Source organism: Mirounga leonina, unplaced genomic scaffold (genome assembly GCF_011800145.1).
Source record: "Mirounga leonina isolate KUSES-001 unplaced genomic scaffold, KU_Mleo_1.0 Mir_153, whole genome shotgun sequence".
In the NCBI taxonomy this organism is placed as follows: Eukaryota; Metazoa; Chordata; class Mammalia; order Carnivora; family Phocidae; genus Mirounga; species Mirounga leonina.
This window is the reverse complement of record NW_023270387.1, coordinates 1,529,372-1,550,454: the sequence shown is the minus strand read 5'-3', so window position 1 is coordinate 1,550,454 and position 21,083 is coordinate 1,529,372. Positions and strand designations below refer to the sequence as shown.

General features: G+C 40.8%; 1 protein-coding gene across 2 annotated transcripts in view; it reads right to left on the bottom strand.

Moving 5' to 3' along the window:
* DYNC2H1 (dynein cytoplasmic 2 heavy chain 1) overlaps nucleotides 1-21,083 on the bottom strand; it is a 284,386-nt gene that overhangs the window by 64,711 nt on the left and 198,592 nt on the right. For both annotated transcript variants that reach the window (XM_035008811.1, XM_035008812.1), the window contains exon 83: nucleotides 9,509-9,625. In XM_035008811.1, coding sequence (XP_034864702.1) covers nucleotides 9,509-9,625 — 117 coding nt within the window. The remainder of the gene's footprint in view (nucleotides 1-9,508; nucleotides 9,626-21,083) is intronic.

The following is a 21,083-nucleotide window of genomic DNA, read 5'->3' as shown; positions in this document are numbered from 1 at the left end:
GGCATCCAACTTGGTAAGGAAGGAGTAAACTATCACTGTTTGCAGAGGACATGATACTACATATAGAAAACCTGAAGGACTCCACCAAAAAAATAAAAGTGACAAGTGAATTCAGTAAAGTTGCAGTGCCATTTACAACTGCACTAAGATAATAAAATATCCAGGAATAAACGTAGCCAAGGAGGTGAAGGATCTGTACTCTGAAAATTTTATAAAACACTGATGAAAGAAATCGAAGATGACACAAATGGAAATACATTCCGTGCTCATGGACTGGGAGAACAAATATTGTTAAAATGTCCATACTACCCAAAGCAACGGACTGTGAGGTCTGTTTTTAGTCTTGGAGCTCTCTGTCTCTGTCTCTCTTTCTCACATGCAGCCCTAAGAATTTGAAATTACCATTCAAAATGCCTGAGATAGCACATTGATCCTGTCTTCATAGTGGAAAGTGACCCTTATATTCAATCCAAAAAGACACTGAGGAATGTTTCACTTGCATCATTTCCTCCAAACTCACCCATCTGATACCACCTAAAACGACTCCGACTATCCAGTTGTCCCCACTGCCATGACTACATTTCACACAAACGGAAGTTCAAACATGCTTCGTGCCTACAGAATTGTAAATACTCCTCTCTCCTAAGATGTGAGTTCTGGCCAACAATTCTCAGTTATATTGTCCTGCATTCAAGTTCACTTTACAAAGCTGAAGTAGTTTGTTCTTAACGGTTTCTTTTAAAGATTATGATAAAAACAGTTCACGATTCATAAAAAGCTGCAAATTAACCCAAAGTGCACGAGCACTACCTCCTTGTTTAGTTTCAATCAATGTGAACACAGCTCAAAAGCCTAAATCCAAATATAATACAGGTTTTAAAATTTATAAATACAATTTCTTTGTAAAATCAAATCTTCCAAAGGAGAGTGAGGGTAAAATTTCCCTGTACAATAAAGGAAGGCAGCACTAAATCCATTTAGCTTACTACAAGCCCCTCCTTGGGCTATATTAAAAGTGAAGATGGGAAACCAACAGCCCAGATCTCAACAATGAGCTAAATTCACACGTTTTTCTGAATTCAATTTGATCAACAAATATATTTTTGGCCTCTCTCTGAATATAATACTTACTGTACTCTTGTGAGTTCTTAATTTGTTTAGTTTCATATGCATAAAAAGTTAGAATTTCTAAGTTTTACATAAGATATCTTGGAATGTCCAGTAATCTCCTCTAATTTAACTCAACTGCGAAAGGTCCATACATATCTTCAGCTTATCAATCTAAAAGATTCTACAAATAACTGTTAAAAAGAGAGAGAGACATCTTTGTAAAAAGTCATCAGTCATGCCTGCCCTGGGCAGTAGAAGGGATGCCAGGTGGAGGCTCTGGGCAGGAGTCTGACCTCTACATCGTCCCTGAAGTGAAGGACACTGCCCCCGCCCACAGTCCCTGTGGTCTGCATGCTGACCTCCACCCCACTACCGCGGCAAAGGGCGGTGTCCCTCCCGCTCCCTGTCGGGCTCCATCCACTGTAGGGGGACAGTCCTGTCCGGGAAGACACAGTGAGGCGTGCCAGAATAGCAGAAGCTCTGTGCACTAAACTGACAAGGAAACACAGCCCGAAGAAGAGACACAACACGCATTCTGAACCTAAACAGGCTGACTACCTGCTGAAAAAGACAATTTAAACGGGCACTAGAATCTTGTAATACTCAGAACGCTCAGAGTATAGTCCAAAGTTACTCATTATGTCAAGAACCAGTAAAATTTCTACTCGAATAGGAACAGATAATGGATCCAAACCCCAGCGTGACTGTGGAAGGTGGGACCGCTGAGCAGGCGTGACCCAGCGGCCGTAACCGAGTGCCAGTGAGCTGCGAGGAAACCGCTGTAACAAACACAAGTCATGAATTAAACCTCTCCCTTGGACTGTTAAGGAAATTATCCAAGTGAAACTGCTTTCCCCTCTGTCTCCTGGATCCTCTATTTGTCAGTGGGTCCCTTCTGTGTATTTAGCCCTTTTGCTCGGAATCGAAGACTCAAGTTCTTAGAATCTACTCAAGCTTTACAATCCTGACTCAGCGAGACTCTTTGCAGGCATTGTCCGTAAGTGTTAACACTACAGAAGGCAAACAAGTAAAACTGGACTCATCCCCAACTTCCTTTAACCATGTCCTTTCCTTCACTCTCTACCAAGTTCTCTGCAGCGGTCGGGAGTGTCCATTTGTCTACTAAGGAGGCTTCCCTGCTTGCCTTCCAGGCCGCAGGTCCTCACTGGCGAGGAGGGAAGTCACACTGCTTTCCCCCAGGAATGTGGCGAAGTCTCTGGCTTCATGAAAACAGAACAACGTCCACTGTCACAATAAGCTTAACTGGCCTTCACCTTTTTTTTTTTTTTAATAAGTTTCCCTCCCCGTCCCCAAACACAGAACAACAGAGAATTCATACTAAACCAGCCACACTAACATGTTTGGGTGCCTTTCATTATTAGTGAGACATAGTAATATAGACAATTTCTATGTCCCAGTCCCTTTATTTGCTAGAAGTATTTCAGGATCTCCGTACCCCCGTTCCAACACGAGACTCGACTAGCATGGCTTAGAGGCAGAGAGCACCAACACCAAGACACAAGGCGCTCTGGTCCACCGCTCGCTCACTCTCTGTTGCGGGGCCCTAACGTCTTCTGTTACACAGACCACAGATGTCTTATCCACGTTAATTTGACGCTGGAGGTTGCACATGCTTTGGGTAACTTTTCAAAACTGCCTGAAACAAACCAACAGTTATTTTCCTGTTTCTCCACGTATCGTTTGACTCACAACTTCTCTCCACCAGTTTTTCTTTTTCTAATTATATCTAACGGGAAAATTCTAAAATGCTCTATCTTCTTAAAAGGTACACAGATTAAGTCCGTATCTGTGACTACTTCCCTTAAAGGAAATCAAGGTTAAAAAAGAACAGACTCATCCTACTTTTTAGATCAGGGTGAGAGATCTATGGGGTAAGCTTTTAAGTTAAATCTTAATCTAAACCTCTCATAGTAATTTTAGAATTGCTAGATTCTGGAGTTTTTAAAACTGCCTGATAAATGTTCTCTCACAGCTAGAACAACAACACTGGTAGATCCCCTCTCCATGTCACTCATAAACACACTAAATAAACAGATTTTGTCTTAAACTAATAGTTCTAATTAAAACGAGGAGAGAAGAGAAACTAAATGTGGAAAAATCTACTTGAAAATAATTAAAATATGCTTACACATTTATTCCTATTTTGTTACGAAAAACAGGTTTGAAGATATTTCGAAGAACTGCAGTAATACGACGGCAACCAGGGCGAAATAACTCAGGATATGAATCAAGCTAAAACCGGACCAAGAGTCAGTACACTCACATGACATGACCTTATGTATTACACTGTGTGAGGAGTAGATAAATAAAGATGAAATTAGGAACAAGGATATCTGGCAACTCTATAGCAGTCTAGTTGAATAAGCAAAGTCAACCAAGGAGGAGAAAGCTAGAATATGGCTGTTTGAACGGCACTGAGGTGAGGTGTTGGGGAGACACAGGGGTAAATGGCAGGGGCCTCATCCATACGTGTCAAGTGTGGGAAGAGCGCTTCCGATGTCCCTGGTGGGCTAATAATTTAAAAGAAACACGAATACCAAATAATCCTGTAACTACTGAAACAACAGCGTTCCACGTAGCCAGCAGCAAGAACAGAAAAGCCAGAGTGAAGGCTCAGGACGGCTTCACACTAAGAGAAGGAGTAATACAAACTTACCCTAAACCTCTGGGAAAAAAAATTTTTTTGAAAGAGTTTTCTACCTAGAAGAGTACACACCAAGATCCTGAGGCAGGAAAAGATGCGCATTTTTAAAAGATTTTATTTATTTGAGAGAGAGAGAGCGAGCGAGCAAGCATGAGTGGGGGAGGGGCAGAGGGAGAAGCAGGCTTCCCGCTAAGCAGGGAGCCCGATGCGGGGCTCGATCCCAGGACCCTGGGATCATGACCTGAGCTGAAGGCAGAGACTTAACCCACTGAGCCATGCAGGAGCCCCTCTGAAAAAAATTTTTTTTAAATATACTTAAGGGACAGGAAATTTCTGTATTTCTCACTGACCCCTTATTTAGCAAAAACTCACAGTTTCTGTTTTCAGAACCTTGCCGAATTAATGCTTTGGCATCTTCAACTACTTCCTCCACTAGATCATCCCACTAGCCTATAGATACTCCGGTACTTTCCGGCCTTAAGAAAAACCATGCAGGGCCCCTTACTTACCGAACCACCCTACTCCTCTCTCTCCTGAATAGCACATTCTATGAAGAACTGCCTCTCCATACTGTCTCCCCTCGTCCCACAGGCCAAGGTAGATAGCCTTCAAACATAACCTCCAGTCTCCTGGCTCCACCTCAGTTCTTCCTGTCAAGGTCAAGGCCACCAATGATTTGTATTCTGAAAGCCCAACGACCAACTCTGTGCTCGGTTTCTTCACCTCGCACCAGCAATTCAGCATGGTCAACAATCCTGTTCCTAATGAAAGACGCCCTCCTCAAGGCTTCTGTGATGCTTCGGCCTTCTGTGTTGCTCCCTGCTTTGGGTTTTTATTGTGTTTCCTCAAGGAAAGCTTGGTCATGCCTTTCCTGCCTCTAACTCTAGGTGTTGGACTCCTCAGGGCCAATTCATGAGTCCTCTTCCTTCTTCTCTCTCTAGATGATGTAATGCTTCGTCATCACTTAAATGTTCCCTGGATGCTAGTAAGCCCCAAGTCCTAGCAACCTTTTCGAGGCCCCCACCATGCAGCCGACATTCTCCTCAATGTCCACAGGTAAAATCTCCACCATCCCTGCAGCAGCACAACCACTCCGCCCCGACCCCCACAGTCCCTGCGCTCTCTCCCCGTTCCCGGCTCAGTAAGCGGCGCCACCTCCGCCCAGTCACTCGTCCAGAAAACCAACATGCAAATCCATGGTGAGTCTCTCTCCGCAATACTTCCAGGTCTAACCTGACGGCACCACCACATCACCTCTTACCCCAACGACAGCCCCCTGCTTGTTCTCCTTCCTTCCTCTTGAACCTCACTCCAAACTCACACAACAGCTGAGGAGAGCTTTTAAAATCGTCAACAGGATCCCAGCCACTCCCCGCCTCGATGCTCTCTCCGTGGGCCTCACTGCACTTGGGATAAAACACAAACTCCTTCCTGCATCTTGGGCATCATCCCTCATCGTCATCTCATCCCACATGACCCTTTAGTCTCTGTGCCCCAATCCTTCCTCTTGGGTTCACGGACTGTACTTGCCGTCCGCTTCGAGAAGTGTTCACGCTGCCCCGCTGCTCAGAAAGGTCCTCCCCTGCAACTCCGCCTGGCTAGAGCCTTCTCATGGCTCACTTCTCAGATTCAATTTCACTCCCTCACTATCCAGTCCAGAATAGGACTTTGCTCGTTTTCTTCATAAAAGCACCTGTGTTTTCCTTCCACAGCATTTGCAATAATTTGTGATAATTATTTTTGCTTACTTTATTTACTTGCATTTTTTAAAGGTCTCTCTTATAACCCAACTGTAACTCTACGGGTTTTGCCTTCCACACAGTCCTGAACACAAAAGCAACGAAACAAATGAGATGCTCCATGAAAATACTCTGAATGAATGACTGAATACGTAATTATAAAAATGATAAAAATATCTTGCTCTGGAAAGAGACACATATTACATGTACGACTCTCCTGGAAACAGACCTTCATACATTATAAGTCTTTGCACGTTCAGTAACAGTAAAAGGACTACTCAGCCGAGAATGCTCACACACACTAGGCACTGCTATAAAAGCCTTCCGTATATTAACTCATTTAATCCTGATGAAACACCTATGAGGCAAATACTATCATTATCCCCATTTTACAGATAAAAGAACAAAGACACAGAGAAGGTGAGTAATTTTCCTACGCTACACAGCTACGAAGTACGAGCGCTGGGATCTGAGCCCAGCAGTCTGGCTCCAGAAGCCACCTTCTCATCCTGTGTTAGGTGAGTGACGAGCCGGGTCCTGCCAGTGGACAGCAGGGCCCTCGGTCCAGAACCAAGTGCAATGGCTGGGGTGGGGGCGAGGGGGGTGACGAAGAGCCTCACAGTCCCCCCGTCTGAGCAGTTCTTGGGAGTCTCTGCACAAAGTTTCTTCTCAGTCCTCCCCAGAGGAGAGAGAGTCAGTGCCAACAGGACATAAAGATTCCATCCAGTGGGGACTTGTAACAAATTGCATTTACTCATCCTTGAACAGGAAGGAAAAACAGTTATGTCCCAATAATGACATATCCCAAGACAAATGGACAAATCATCTCATGCTTAAAACATGTTTATATCGAAAACACAACATAATAGTAACTGAGAGTTTTATCCTGGGAAAGAAATTACAATCTTTTTCAATTAGAAAATTCCTTCATTCCTATGTTGCTCTGTATAAAGAAGTAACTATGAAATTGCAAAAATGAGGAAAATTGTAGGAGATGACTAAAAAGGGGCTCATGTAATAAATGGTGAAAACAGCTAGAGTGATCCTTCCTTAGACGCGTCACTTCTGTGAATCCACGTGCTAAATATTTTTTTGAGTTTAAGGACAGGATGATAGTATGCTCGTCTGTATTACCACAGTGTGCACAACGTGTAGCTCTGCAAAGCCAGAGAGACCAGTGGTATTTGTGTTAGACTAGTTAGGTTTCTAAACAAAAGTTATCCAACTGAACAGAAAGCAAGGAGAATCTATGCAAAGGGAATCACAAGAGCAGATACCAAAGTTCCAAAGTGCCTGGCATGTTGTAGACCAACCAACCAACCCAAGATCGCCCCAGCAAGTACCCTGGCATAAAGAAACAGGCCACGCAGTAGCAGGAGGTCAGGATGGGGACCACCAGCAGCCCTAAGAAGGTGGCATTCTAGTTGATTCACAGAGGTAATTCAGAAGAGTGTGCAGGATGAACTGAAAGACACAGCTGCCGGGCGTAATCTGAGCACGACACCCACCAGCTGCAGTCGGAACAGTGAATGACACGCCAGTGGGTCTGAAGACCTAACCCAGGATTGACATCTCACCCCTCCTGGGATCCACCCGCTGCACCGTGGAGTCTTCCGCGATAACGCCTCACTTGAAGAGCTTACTGAGCTTAACAATGGGACTTCTCCCCAGGGTGCTTAGCCTAAAATAAATGATTTCAGCATCATATACTTTAGTCTGCTCTGCTGCCCCCACACTGAGCGTCATGTGCGGGACGGGGGCCGTGAGGGGTGTGCTATGGCATGAATCCAACATCAGAGAGCTATTAACAGGCCATGCCTACAGCCCAAAGGAGAAAAACGAGGGTTTGGGAAAGAGAATTAATTTGAATTTCTAATACTGGGTTGGGCCTTACAAGGTAAACAACTCACACAGACCTTTGAAGTCACTTCTGTGGTCCTCTCTACGTAGTAACTGAAAAGACTTCTCCAGAGTTACAAAGGAAGTATGAGTATGTGTCACCAGAACGGGGGTGGGGAAGCAGGTCGGGAGGGAAGACCAAACAGCATATTCCAGAAAATGTTGCATGGTGCCAAGAGCCAACACCAAGAATTTTGAGAATTACCCAAAGCTGTAGTATCTATTTATACAACAGGCTTGCGAAGTGTTCCCCAGTTTACCATCCGGGGCTCGAACCCCTTTTGTCCTGTCCTATTTGGTCACAACTCTGCACTCTTCATCAAACCTGGCATAAAAATACTCAGGTTTAACCACGTTTTCAGGCCTTCATTTCCTTATGAAGGCTCCCGTGTCACACAAAACTTGTGTTCAATACGTTTGTATGCTTTTGTCTTGTTAATCTGTCTTCTGTAGCAGATCCAGCTGAGAATCTCAAAGGGTAAAAGAGAAAAGATACCTTTCCTTTCCGTTGCTACAAAATAATAGGGCTGGACTTCTTCTGTGACACACACACAGAAGTTGCACCTACCGGCCAGATCGCAGGTGAGATAAAAATGTGACCAGCACAAATTTAGTTAGAGACCAAGAAAATTGTAAGAAAGTAAGGTGACAAAATCATGGAATAGACTTCAATCTTACTCAAACTTGAAAAATGGGTCAAAGAAGTTCACTTATACTTCAGAGGGAAGGAAGTTAAGTCTCCAGCAGATATGTGGATTATGTCTCTAAAACGTAAGATGAGATCTTTGCAATAATTAGGATTACTTTTATAATATTTTTGCAATTTAGTAGGAGATAAATGTAGTAATTCCAATCATTTTATTTTAGTCTCTAAGTGAAGCCTTTGAGAATGAGTTTACATTATTAATCTCAGAATAAATAGCTATTTCATAATATGATATAATATGCATACATTTGAATATATATGTGTTTGCATATGTGTACATATTTTAAGGATTGCATGGCCCCAAAAATCAACAGAAAATTCAAAATAGCCAATGACATATTAAGAAGGAAACCGAGTTGGAAACTGACAAGAAGCTGCATGTTGACAAGGAGAGTACTATCATACATCAAGATAAAAAATTAACTGCTAAAAGAGAAAATTAAAATGTGCATAAATTTGATTATTAATTTAAAGAAAAACAATGGCTGGTTTAAGCACAGAGGGAAGGAGAGTAACTTCACTATGAATTGGTACAAAGACTGGATCGCAGTCAAGAACGCATATAAAGTGCTTACTTGTGGGCAGAGTGGGGAACAGGGCTTAGGATGCCAGCGAAAGTGATATTTCTCAATGTGAATTTCTCCTCAAGCTGACTATATCAAGCTTTATCAATGTGATGATCTGAATAAAAGCAGTGATTCCAGTTAGCTGGGATCAGTGCTTATCCAGACTCCTGACAATCACCAATTGTTGAGACTGTCCTAATAACTCAAAATTACAATACTGTAAGGTTTGAGGACTTTGAATTTTTAGAAGGTTTTAACCTTTTTCACAGGTTCTGAAATTAGCTTTGACTTCCCTTATTTTAGAAGGTTAGATCTGATATACAGGCATTTTTACAGTATTACTAAATGGATGAACTGCATAGTTATATTTTTTAAATCCAGAGAATAAACCGCTATTCGCCAAGAACAGAATCACAATACTCCAATGGCTGTGCCTAGTGAGCAAGCAACTACTCTACAATACCAAAACCATGCCAATTTCCAACTGACCAACGGTTTTTGCTCAGCACCTTGAGTCCTTTGAAAAATGCCACTTTTAATAGCAGTTGTTGACTTTACAGGAAGAGGAGAGAGAAGGCAAGCAGTGGACACAGGAACGTCCAGCAGGTGCAGACGAGCAAGCACGCTGCCCCCGGTCCCACCCTGCTTCTCAGGCTCATCTGCATCTACTATTCTGTCCTCCTCCTTCCAGGAAGCCGGTACACAGTAAGGACAGATCAGTGCACAGTTTAACCAATAGGGACAATCTAGGGAGAAAACTGGAAAAAAAAAATGGATAGGGAGGAAAAAGGGGAAACAACTGGAATAATATTCCAGTACTAACCTGGTTTAGTTTCTTCCAGAGATTGAGGACAGGGGACAGCTCATTAGACCAGATTTCTCTATCAAATTTGCAACCAGCTGTTGCCGATCTGCCCAAGATCCTCAACTGTGAAATCACCTGAATGAAGAAAATAGGAAGTAGCAAAAAATGAAGAGAGAAACAGTAAGTATACAAAAATAACTATACTGACTTTATAAAAGTAAAGACCAAATATAAGCAAGTTTTAATCCCATTATCTCTTCAATTGGCTTAACATTTAGTTGATTTAGTTAAAAAATAAGAGAACTTAAAAGTTAGAGAAACCATTATAAAAACTACATGTTATAAATGGCTCTTATTTGAGAAGCGGCTTCTCTAGTCAAAAAGCTCCAGTTATCTATTATTAATGATCTCTTAGTGTCTCTGTATGCTCGTGTCTGAAACCCAAAATATTTTTCGGTTTGACTGACTTAAACCTTGTAATTTCCAAACACTGATTAATTAAAGATAGTTTTTCTGAAAAGAAGAAATGGTAGGAAAGATAGTACATAGCCATACCAAACTACAAAAAATAGTAAAACAATTCTAAGTAATTGTTGTCACAAATTATCATAAATCTAAGTCTTAAGGCTCTGTATTTTTAGTTGTCATGTAAATGTTCCCTCTACGCTTCAAGTCCAACGAACGACATGTGGACGGACTGGTTAGAACGAGGTAAGGTGCACAATGACTCCCCCCTCCACAGAGCGTCCCCTCTGTGACTTCCCCCTGACCAGCTTCGCTATCACCCTGCTCACCAGAACCCCTCCCCTCACTTCTGTCTTCTCAGGCAGTCCTTAATGACTTCCATGTCAGGAACTCACTTGTTAATCATCTGCCAAGAGGGAGGCAGCTAGACCAGAGGATGCTCAGCACTGGACTGCAGAGACTGGGGTTTGTGTACCAATCAGTGAGGGATCCACTGACTCACCTTCACAAATGTTTCAACAAAACGTGAAATCTCCTCGCTTGCCTGACATAAAGTAAACCCACAACAACAGGCCTGTGTTTTCCTAAGCTAGTATTTTAAACATCAACCTTTGCAGCATGTTGACTCAATTTCTGTTTCATTTTTTGAAAGATGTAAATTGTTTTTCCCTTTTTAACAGATTGGGCTATATTTCATATTTTGTTGGATCCTTGTATTAGCCAAGTTCGTAACAAAATAAGGGCTATAAATCTTTCAAAATGAACACACTACTTGATTGTCAAACATCCACAATCTCACTGTAAAACTCAAGTTACTTCTAGAGCTTTTGACTGATTCTCCAATCTTGAAAAACTCGTGGTGATTCAGTGTTTCATTTTCTTTGTTTTTCTGATAAATTACTTTCATTTGCTCTAGCTGAACCTTACAACAGCACCTAATTTATCAGCCTCGCTACACCAAAAAACATCACTAGTTGGTAGTCAGAAGAAGTACTATTTTAACTCTGGTAACATCTGCTATCACTTATTTGTGTTTTAAACTTATCAAACATGACAGAAAACAAATAAGAATGCAAAGGGATGTCTAAAGGAAAAAAGATTAAAAAAATTTTTTTACATGATGTAAAAAACTATTTTAAGAATAAAATATTTACCAGCCCCAAAAGGTCGTGTTTTCTGCCTTGCAAAAATAATATGTGAAGTGTGCTTTTCTTAATAACACTATCATAGTATATTATAAACTTTAATAAACAGATGAATAAAAAGGGAGTTCAAATATCTAATCCATTTATTTTTACAATAAGGACAAAGTTATAACTTGAAAGGATGGACCATCTCTTGTTCGTATAAAATCTTACATATGTATCTTTTTACAAAGCAAAGTAGTAAGATATCTTTCCATTATCCATATTTTAAACCAATTAAAAACTACTTTATTCAATAGTATTCCTTTAAAATGGTATCAAAAGGGATGAGATTTTCCGTGAACAGACATTTGCATCACTTCTTCCCTGCTCTGTCCACACTGAACAGCACCGGATGCCGGCTCCACGCCACGGGGCGCCCGCGCTCTGGGACGCCCACGCCCTTCCCCGCTCTGGGACGCCCATGCGGCTGCAGGAGAGCTACAGACGATGCCGCCACCCCTGCTCCACTGTCCTCCTTCCACGAACAAGGAGCTGCATCTGAGGAATACCTATGCTTCTCCTGAGCAGTGCGTGTGTCTATTTTAAGACACTAAATCTTACAGTGAATTGTATTTTCCTTTGGATATTATGAAGCACACAGAAGAATTTCTGACCAAACAATACTGACTTTATAGAACATTTTACTTATTTATTTGTCAGAGAGAGCAAGCACAAGCAGGGGGAGCAGCAGAGGGAGAGGGAGAAGCAGACTCCCCGCTGAGCAGGGAGCCCGACGCGTGACTCGATTCCAGGACCCCGAGATCATGACCTGAGTCAAAGGTAGACGCTTAACCAACTGAGCCACCCAGGTGCCCAGACTTTATAGAACTTTAGAGCATGAACTTTGTTGTCTGTTTTGTCTTCTTTTGGCATAAACTGTTTCCCTACTTTTCTTTTCTTTTCCTTTCCTCATTTTCTCTTTGGCTGATTTCCTCAACTATTGATTTTACTCCAATAGATTACTTAATATTTTTTAAGTCACCTCTGGTGTAATCCTTCTTAGAATGAGAAGGAAAATAGATTTTGAAAACAAACACTCCCAATTTACCAATGAGAAAATGGACTGTCAAAGAGATGAAATAAATTAACACCCTAAGAGAATTACCAGTTCCTATTCTGGCCCTGGAACCCTGAAACAGCCTGCGACCTTCTGAAAGATGAAAGACAAGGTCGGTGAAAACCAGTTCACTCCAGCCAAAAGCCAGCGTCATCTGCAAACATGGGAAGGCCGTCTTGAGCCCTCCAGCCCTGTCACCTCTCCTAATGAAGGCAGCCTCACGTGTGAAACCAAAGATGAAAACAAAAAGAAATAACCCAGCCAACCCTCAGAATCATTAAAAAAAAAAAAAAAAAAAAATCATAAAATATTACTGTTTCAAGTCACAAAGTTTTGGGATGGTCTACTGTGGAGCACAGACTAAATCATCAAGAATAACAGAAAACTTCTTTAAGGTATGTTATGGACTGAATGTCTGCATCCCCCCAAAATTCATAGTGAAATCTCATCTCACAGAGATGGTCTTGTGTGTGAGTGGTGTAACGTTTTTATCAAAAGACATGAGAGATATAGAAAAGGGGTTTTTCTCCCTCTTTGTTAACGTAAAGATAAACTGGACATTTTTCTGTATCCTACTCTAATGTGTTAGTGTACTGCTTCCTTTCTGCAGTATTTGGGAAGATAAATATGCTTTGTTACGTCCAGATATGTTACATGACACAGCTAAACACACTGTACTTAGCCCAGCACCCAGTGGGAGCATGGAGATGTTCAGGGGTAGGGGATGAGAGTATTGACTAAGTAACATTTTAAGGGCTCCCAGTAACTGTTGGAAAAGGACATAATACTTGAGCTGAAGTTAAAAAATATTATCATCTAATGAATTTTTTAAGATTTTATTATTAAGATTTTATTTGAGAGAGAGCTGGGGGTGAAGAGATAGAGGGAGAGAGAGAAAATCCAAAGCAGACTCCCTGCTGAGCACACAGCCTGACGTGGGGCTCGATCTCACAAGCCTAAGATCATGACCTGAGCCGAAATCAAGAGTCGGATGCTTAACTGACTGAGCAATGAAGAGTATGAGCAGAAGAAACACAACTGTATGGAACAGAGGACCTGCTCTTAAAGAACTCTCTCTCTCTCACACACACACACACTCACCCCAGACCAAGTGCAAAGGCAGCAGCTTGAAAAGTAACTGGACAACTGGTAAAGGAGACCGACTTACTAATCTTAAACTGACCACTGGGAAGACAGGAACCTGTGGGGACTCTTCCCAGGGACAGAAGCACCGGTGGCCATCATTTCTGCAGTCTCATTCTACCTTGCTAATGCCTACACCTGGCAGGTGCAATGCTGGCAATCATTCTCTAACCCGTGAGCCCCGCACGGCATGCCCCACCCCACTGTGCTGCAGCCGCTTAACAGTAACAGAATGAGGGTCCTGCCCCAGGCACCACAGCCCCGCATCAAATGGCCAGGCAAGCCCCCCCCACAGCCCCAACACAGCCAGAGCACAGCCCACTGGGAGAACATGCTTCTCTTGTTACCTCCCCCCACCCCTCGGCCTCGACGGATCATCAGCTGGGCGAGTGTCCCACCCCCATCACACGGCATCCAGGGCTGCACCACAGCTGAGGGACACATGAAGCCCACAAATTCCCCTGGAGCACGGGCCCTCATGCCCACCGGGGGTTGTGCTCCTGGGACCCACCAGTCATCTCCTACGTAAGGCGACTCCTTTAAGAATGGGAGAGGAGGTGTTTCACCTAGCACAGGGAAATACACACGGACCATCAGGCAAAATGAGGACACAGAGGAGTATGTTCCAAATGAAGGAACAAGACAAAACTTCAGAAAAAGAGCTTAATGAAACAAAGCTAAGTATGTAGCTAATGAAGAGTTCAAAGTATGGTCACAAGGATGATACCAAACTCTGGCAAAGAAGGGATGAACACAATGAGAACTTCAACGAAGACATAAAAAATATAAGAGAGTACCAAACACAAGTCACAGAGATGAAGAATACGATAACTGCACTAGAAATACACTACAGAAGTTCAACAGCAGACTGGATAAAGCAAAAGAACAGATCACAGAGCTGGAAGACAAAGCAATGGAATTCTCCCAGATATAGCAACAAAAAGAAAAAAGAATTAAAAGAAGTGAATATACCTTAATGAACCTAGAGGCCAACATCCAGCAGACTAATATACATATTATAGGGGTCCCAGAAGCAGAAGAGAGAGATAAAGGGGCAAAAGCTCATTTGAAAAAATAATAGATAAAAACTTCCCTAATCTGGGCAAGGAAACAGACATCCAGGTCCAGGAAAGCCAGTGAGTTCCAAGTAAGATGAAACCAAGACATATTATAATTAAAATGGTAAAAGTCAAGGGTAAACAGAGCCCTAAGAGCGCCAAGAGACAAACAACGCGTCACAAACCAGGGAACCGTGTAGTGTAGCTGTGGCCAGGAGGCTATCAGCAACTTTTTTGCAGAAACCTCACGGCCAGATGAGAGTGGCATGACATACGCAGAGTGCTAAATGGAAAATAAACTTCCAACCAAGAACACTCTGCCTGGCAATGTTATCATTAAGAACTGAATGACAGAAAAAGAGTTTTCTAGATAAGCCAAAACTAAGAAGTTCACCACTAAATTGGCTGTATAATAAATGTTAAAAAAAAATCTCTTTAAACTGAAAAGATGATACTAATTAGTAACAAAAATATGTAACAATCTCAGTAGAAAAATATATAGGTAGCCGATTAATCTACCAAACATTCAAAGAAGATATTAATAACGATCATCAAGCTCTTCCAAAAAACTGAAGGGGACCGAAGGCTTCTAAACATACTTTGCAAAGCCAGCTTTACCCTGATACCAAAAACAGACAAGAACACTACAGAAGAATTACAGGCCAATTATCACTGATAAACATAGATGCAAAAATCCTCAATAAAATACTGACAAACCAAATCCAACAATACATTAAAAGAATGATAAATCATGATAAAGTGGGGTTTATTCCAGGAGTTCAATGATGATTCAACATCTGCAAATTAATGTGGGACATCACATAACTAAATGAAAGTTAAAAATCCTATAATCATCTCAATAGATGTAGAAAAAGCATTTGACAAAATTCAACACCTCTATCTGATTAAAAAAAAAACTCTCAAGAGAGTGGGTATAAAAGAAACATGTCAACATAATAAAGCCCATATATGACAGTCCTACAGCTAACATCACACTGATGATGAAAAGATGAAAGGGGTTCCCCTAAGAACAGTAATAAGACAAAGCACAAGATCGGAAGACCTAACCACAGCAATTAGGCAAGAAAAAAAAAATGTATCCAAATCAGAAAGTAGTAAAAGTATCACTATTTGATGATGACATGACACCATATATGGAAAACTAAAGAATTAACAAAAAAAAGTGTTAGATCTGATATGTGAATTCAGTAAAGACGCAGACACAGTATGAACATACAGAAATCTGTAGTGTTTCTATATACAAATAATGCAACATCAGAAAGAGAAATTGTAAGTGGGTCAAAACAAAGTACCTAGGAGTACATATAATTAAGGAGACGAAATACACTATACACTGAAAATTATACTGATGAACTGAAGAAGACACAAATAAATGGAAAGACATTCTATCCTCACAGACTAGAAGAACAAATATTGTTAAAATGTCCATACCACCCAAAGCAACCTACAGATTCAATGCAGTATCTATAAAAACTCCAATGGCAATTTTCACAGAACTAGAACAAATAGTCCTAAAATTTGTATGGAACTACAAATAACCCTCAATAGTGAAAGCAATCTTGAAAAGAAGAATAAAGCTGCAGGTTTCATGCTTTCTGATTTCAAACTATACCATAAAGCTGTAGTAATCAAAATAGTATGGTACGCTCATAAACAGACTTACAGATCAATGGAACAGAATGGAGAGGCCAAAAATCAATGCACACATACATGGTTAATTAATTTATAAGGAAGGAGGCGAGGATACAGAATGGAGGAAGGACAGCCTCCTCAGTAAACAGTGTTGGAAAATTACACATTAAAATGGAAAACAATGAAATGACGAAATGGCCACTATCTTATCCTGCACACAAGAAGTAACACAAAATGGATTCAAGACTTGAATGTAAAACCTGAAACCATAAAACTCCTACAAGAAAACATAGGCTGTAAGCTCTTTGACATGGTCTTAGTGACGGTTTTTTGAATCTGACAACAGCAAAAGCAAAAATAAACAAATGGGACCACATCAAACTAAAAAGCTTTTGCATAGTGAAGGAAACCGTCAACAAAATGAAAAGGATCCTACTGAATGGGAGAAGATATTTGTAAACCTTATCTCTGGTAAAGGGTTGGTATCCAAAACATAGGGAGAACTCATAAAACTCAACACCAAAAGCCAAACAATTCGATTTAAAATTGAGCGGAGGACCTGAAGAGACATTTTTCCAAAGACACACAAATGACCAACAGACACATGAAAAGATGCTCAACATCACCCATCATCAGGGAAATGCAAATCAAAACCACAATGAGCTACCACCTCACAGCTGTCAGAATTGCTATTATCACAAAGACAAGAAATAACTAGTGCTGGAAAGGATGTGAAGAAAGGGGAGCCCTCGTGCACTGCTGGGGGGAATGGACCCTCGGGCAACCACTATGGAAAACAGTATGGAGGTTCCTCAAGACATGAGAAATAGAACTACCTTATGATCCAGCAATTCCATGTCTGGATATCTATTCAAGAAAATAAAAACACTGATTGGAAAAGATAAATGCACCTCCACGTTCACCGCAGCATGTACAACAGCCAAGATGTGGATACAACTTAAATAGCCACTGATAGACGAATGGCTAAAGAAAAACATGGTGTTTATATGTATGTGTGCTATGTATGTACCATAATACATATGGAATATATACATATATATACACACACACACACATATATACAATGGAATACTAAGCCATAAAGAATGACAGCCATTGAGTCAACATACATGGACCTTGAGGGTGTTATGCTAAGTGAAATAAGTCAGAGAAGGACAAATACTGCATGATTTCCTATGTATGTGGAATCTAAAAAACAAAACAGAACAAAACCCAGATTCAAAGATACAGAGAACAGAGTGGTGGCTGCGTGGGAGGGTGAGGGTGGACAAAAATGGGTCCACCCTCACCCATAGATAGAGATGAAGAGGTACAAACCTCCAGTTATAAGTAAGTGTTGGGGATGTAATATACAGCATGGGATCTATAGTCAGTCACACTGTATTAATTTTGTATTGACTTATGATGATCAGTTTGCAATTACACAAATGTCACATCACTAGGTTGTGTACACATCAAACTAATAGGATACTGTATGCAATTATAATTAAAAAAAAAAAGGTTAAGAAGTTCAGAGGATAACCAGGAAGAGTGAAAACATGGACGTTAGGGTCAGTACAAACACTAGCTAAAAAATTCATCTGTGTCCTATAACATCCCACACTTATTTAAATTTTCCTGATGGGCTCAACATTTGGTGGAAACAGGCTGCTTGAAAGGTCATGCAGTTGTGATGTATTTTAAGTCCCTCCAGTATAGATCAGTTTCTCGGAGGTTCCATTTTTGCATGTCTTTAGCATTATTGATAAAACTGAGTCCATTATCTTGCAAAATGTTCCACATTCTGGATCCACTGGTGTTTCTTAATTTGTTCCTTACCCCCTGTGATTCCTGTTAACCAAAAAGTAGTTCTAAAATCTCGACTGGGTTCAAGTTCACTTTTTTTAAAAGGGGTCTTTGGAAAATGTACTTTTGATGGCCTCACATCAAAGGCACCCAGCGTCTGTACAACCCCTCTCTCTGATATGAAGACTCCTCACTGCGCGCAGGGAGCAACAGCTGATCCCCTCTTGCAAACTTCCCCATCAACCTTCCGCTTCATGGTTTCAAATTTCAGTAACAAGTTGTATGAATCAATTACTTTATTAGTATTTGTAAAAGTGATTTTCAAATTCTGCCATCCTTCTGTTTATTGTTGAGAATTATTCAGTAAAGAAGAACATTCTTCCATCAATTTTCCTTTCATTATCATGAAATCTCATTCACAAAGCAAAGATAAATGCTGGTTTCCCTTTAACAGCCACTTTTCAAACTAAGAGACATTTTTATTTCTTACTAAATGATAACACAGAAAAGTAAAGTATCAAGTTCATAATATTAGTGAACTTAGTGTTTCCTTGTAAACTAATAAATATAAAATCATCATGTTACAAAATTAAACAGACTGATAAGGACTTCCCATTCTTTTGCTTTTGTCTTAAATGGTCTTAGAACTTGAAAAGCGGCAAGTATTCAAATTCAGACTGGCCTACGCATAGAAACCCGAGGTTGATACTCCGCAAACCAAAGTACACAGCACCTCTTGCTGCTGATGGTGCGATGGCAAAGTTGTAGCTAACAAACATGTTCCTGAAATTCCAGTAAATATATTCCCATAGAAGGGTATGAGAGACAGAGGAGCATCTTCAGCTTCCTGATTTCACAAAATAAATGCAGCAGGACCATGTGACTTCTGCAGTAACTGAGGAAAAGCCCGTGAGTCAGGATCAGCGCACCTGCTGAGAGCCATCAACCACAGCTGCAGAGCTCCTAACAGCCAAGCGGCGCATCATGGCTCAAATTATACGAGCCATTAATCCTCAAGTCTTCGGCAGTAGAAAAACCATCATTAGGAATAAACAAAACTCCTTTCAGGAACTTTGCTATGAAACTGCTACTGGGTCTGAAGAAATAATCAAGTTCTGGAACTTCAAAGCATGTTTAGGAAAAAAAGTAACTGAATATGTAGCTAGCACTTAAAAATACATAGCTCTTACAGAAAAACAACTATGTTACTTTAATAGAAAATCTTTTTATAGAGAACTACCGCTAGTAAGGAACTTGATCAGTAAGAACCTCCTCCCCAAATGTGCTACGTTTCTGAGCAGGATGAAGGCCCCTGCAGCTGTTCCCTACCTTGTCTCTGCTCCCAGTCCCTCCCCCCTCTGCGGTCACTGCTGCCAGATGGCCCTGCACTCACCATGGCCCACTCTCTAGGCTCCCCACTCTCAGGCCCACCTTGGCCCCTGCTGCCTCCTGGCCTCACATCCCACCAGCCCTCCCCCTTCTCTCCCTGCGCTGCAGCCCCACCTGTCTCACTGCTGTCCCTCCAATTAAACAACAGGGATGCCCCGTAAGTATACAGAAGGATGTTCAATCTCAGTAATAAAAAATACCAATGAGATACGATGTTAACCCAACTAGATTAACAAGTATGAAGGCATTCAAATATACCACCTACTGGTGGGAATTAAAGGATGTAGATACTACAATCTTCTGGTGAAAATGGAAAGTACTACAACCACTAAAAACATTCTGACCCAATTCCATTCGTAGATACATACTCTAGAGAAAATCCTGCTCAGACATACCACGTGACATGTACACAAATGGACATACCGCACTGCTTGTCATAGCTAAAAATACGAAGTTTTATTTATATAACATAATGAAATATTATAAAGCAAAAATAATGAATCTACAGCTAAACCAGTAACATAAACAGATGTTAGAAAATAATGTAAAGTGAGATTCCAAGTCCTAGAACACCACATGCAATACACTGTTTCATCAATTTAAAAATTAGCAAAATGAAGCAATATGTTTTTAGGAACAAGTGTGTGTGTGTGTGAATGCATGCATGTAATACAACTACTAAAAAAGTATAATTAAAAAAGTTTAAAACAAAAGAGAATGTTGGCTCGTTTAGCAGAATGGGAGAGGAACAGAACAATCATGGAAATTGATTCAAGTTACTGGTAATATCATTGTTCTTTGTTATTGGTTCATGAGTTTCATTTTATTGTCATGCTTTTAATGTTTTATATATGTATTAATGTTATACGTATAGTCCTTATACATATAACATATAGATGAAAGACTGTATTTTGAAAAGACAGTGAAGATTTCAGAACTAAAGAAACACACACAAGTCCTATAGAAATATAAATCTTGAAGGAAAACTTCCAAACTCATTCTATGAGGCCAGCATTACCTTGATCCCAAAACCAGACAAAAACCCCACCAAAAAGGAGAATTACAAACCAATATCCCTGACTGTAGCCATGTGCTACTCATGCAGGCAAGCGCATGTGGTCACTGGACACACTTTCAAAACCACCAAGTAGATAACCTATTACTTCTTTGACCGCTTCATTCTGGCTTTAGGGTCGCACCAACATGGCTGAAGCTTCCCGTTCCTTACTGATACTGCACACCTGACATCCAGTTCCTGGTGAGAATCTTGCGGCTCCCCAGCCGGCCTGGGGTCGGACCTCACCACAGTGTCTGCTGTCAGACCGTCTACTATGGATCGTTCTCTCTACCTTCATGATTTAAGAAATGCTATACCGGAATGTTAAAAAAATATGTAAGTTGACATATTTGAGGTAAAATTTTCAATTGCTAGAGAGATCAAGACCCTTGAGGGGTAGAAGTAATTGCAGGCAGTTTACACTGATTTTATGTGTTAGATGTTGATATTTAACTCAAAATAATAACAAGAAAAAGGAACAAAATATCAATTAAAAGATCCAAGTAATTAAAGAGAGGACTTCATTATATGGCATCATTGGATTACGTTTCATAATGGCAAATCCTTCTACATGGCCCACCGCTGGTCCTCACTAACTGTGGCAGAGACCGCAACAATTAGAGTGCTTACTCTATAGAGGAACTAAAAGAGATGGAAAACATTTATGAATTAAACTTTTATTGAATCTTAATTTCAGTTTAACTATCAAATTGCTTAGTACAGTTTCACAGTTTTCTCCTATTTTTCTGACCCTTTGTTCAAATTTCACACTATTTTT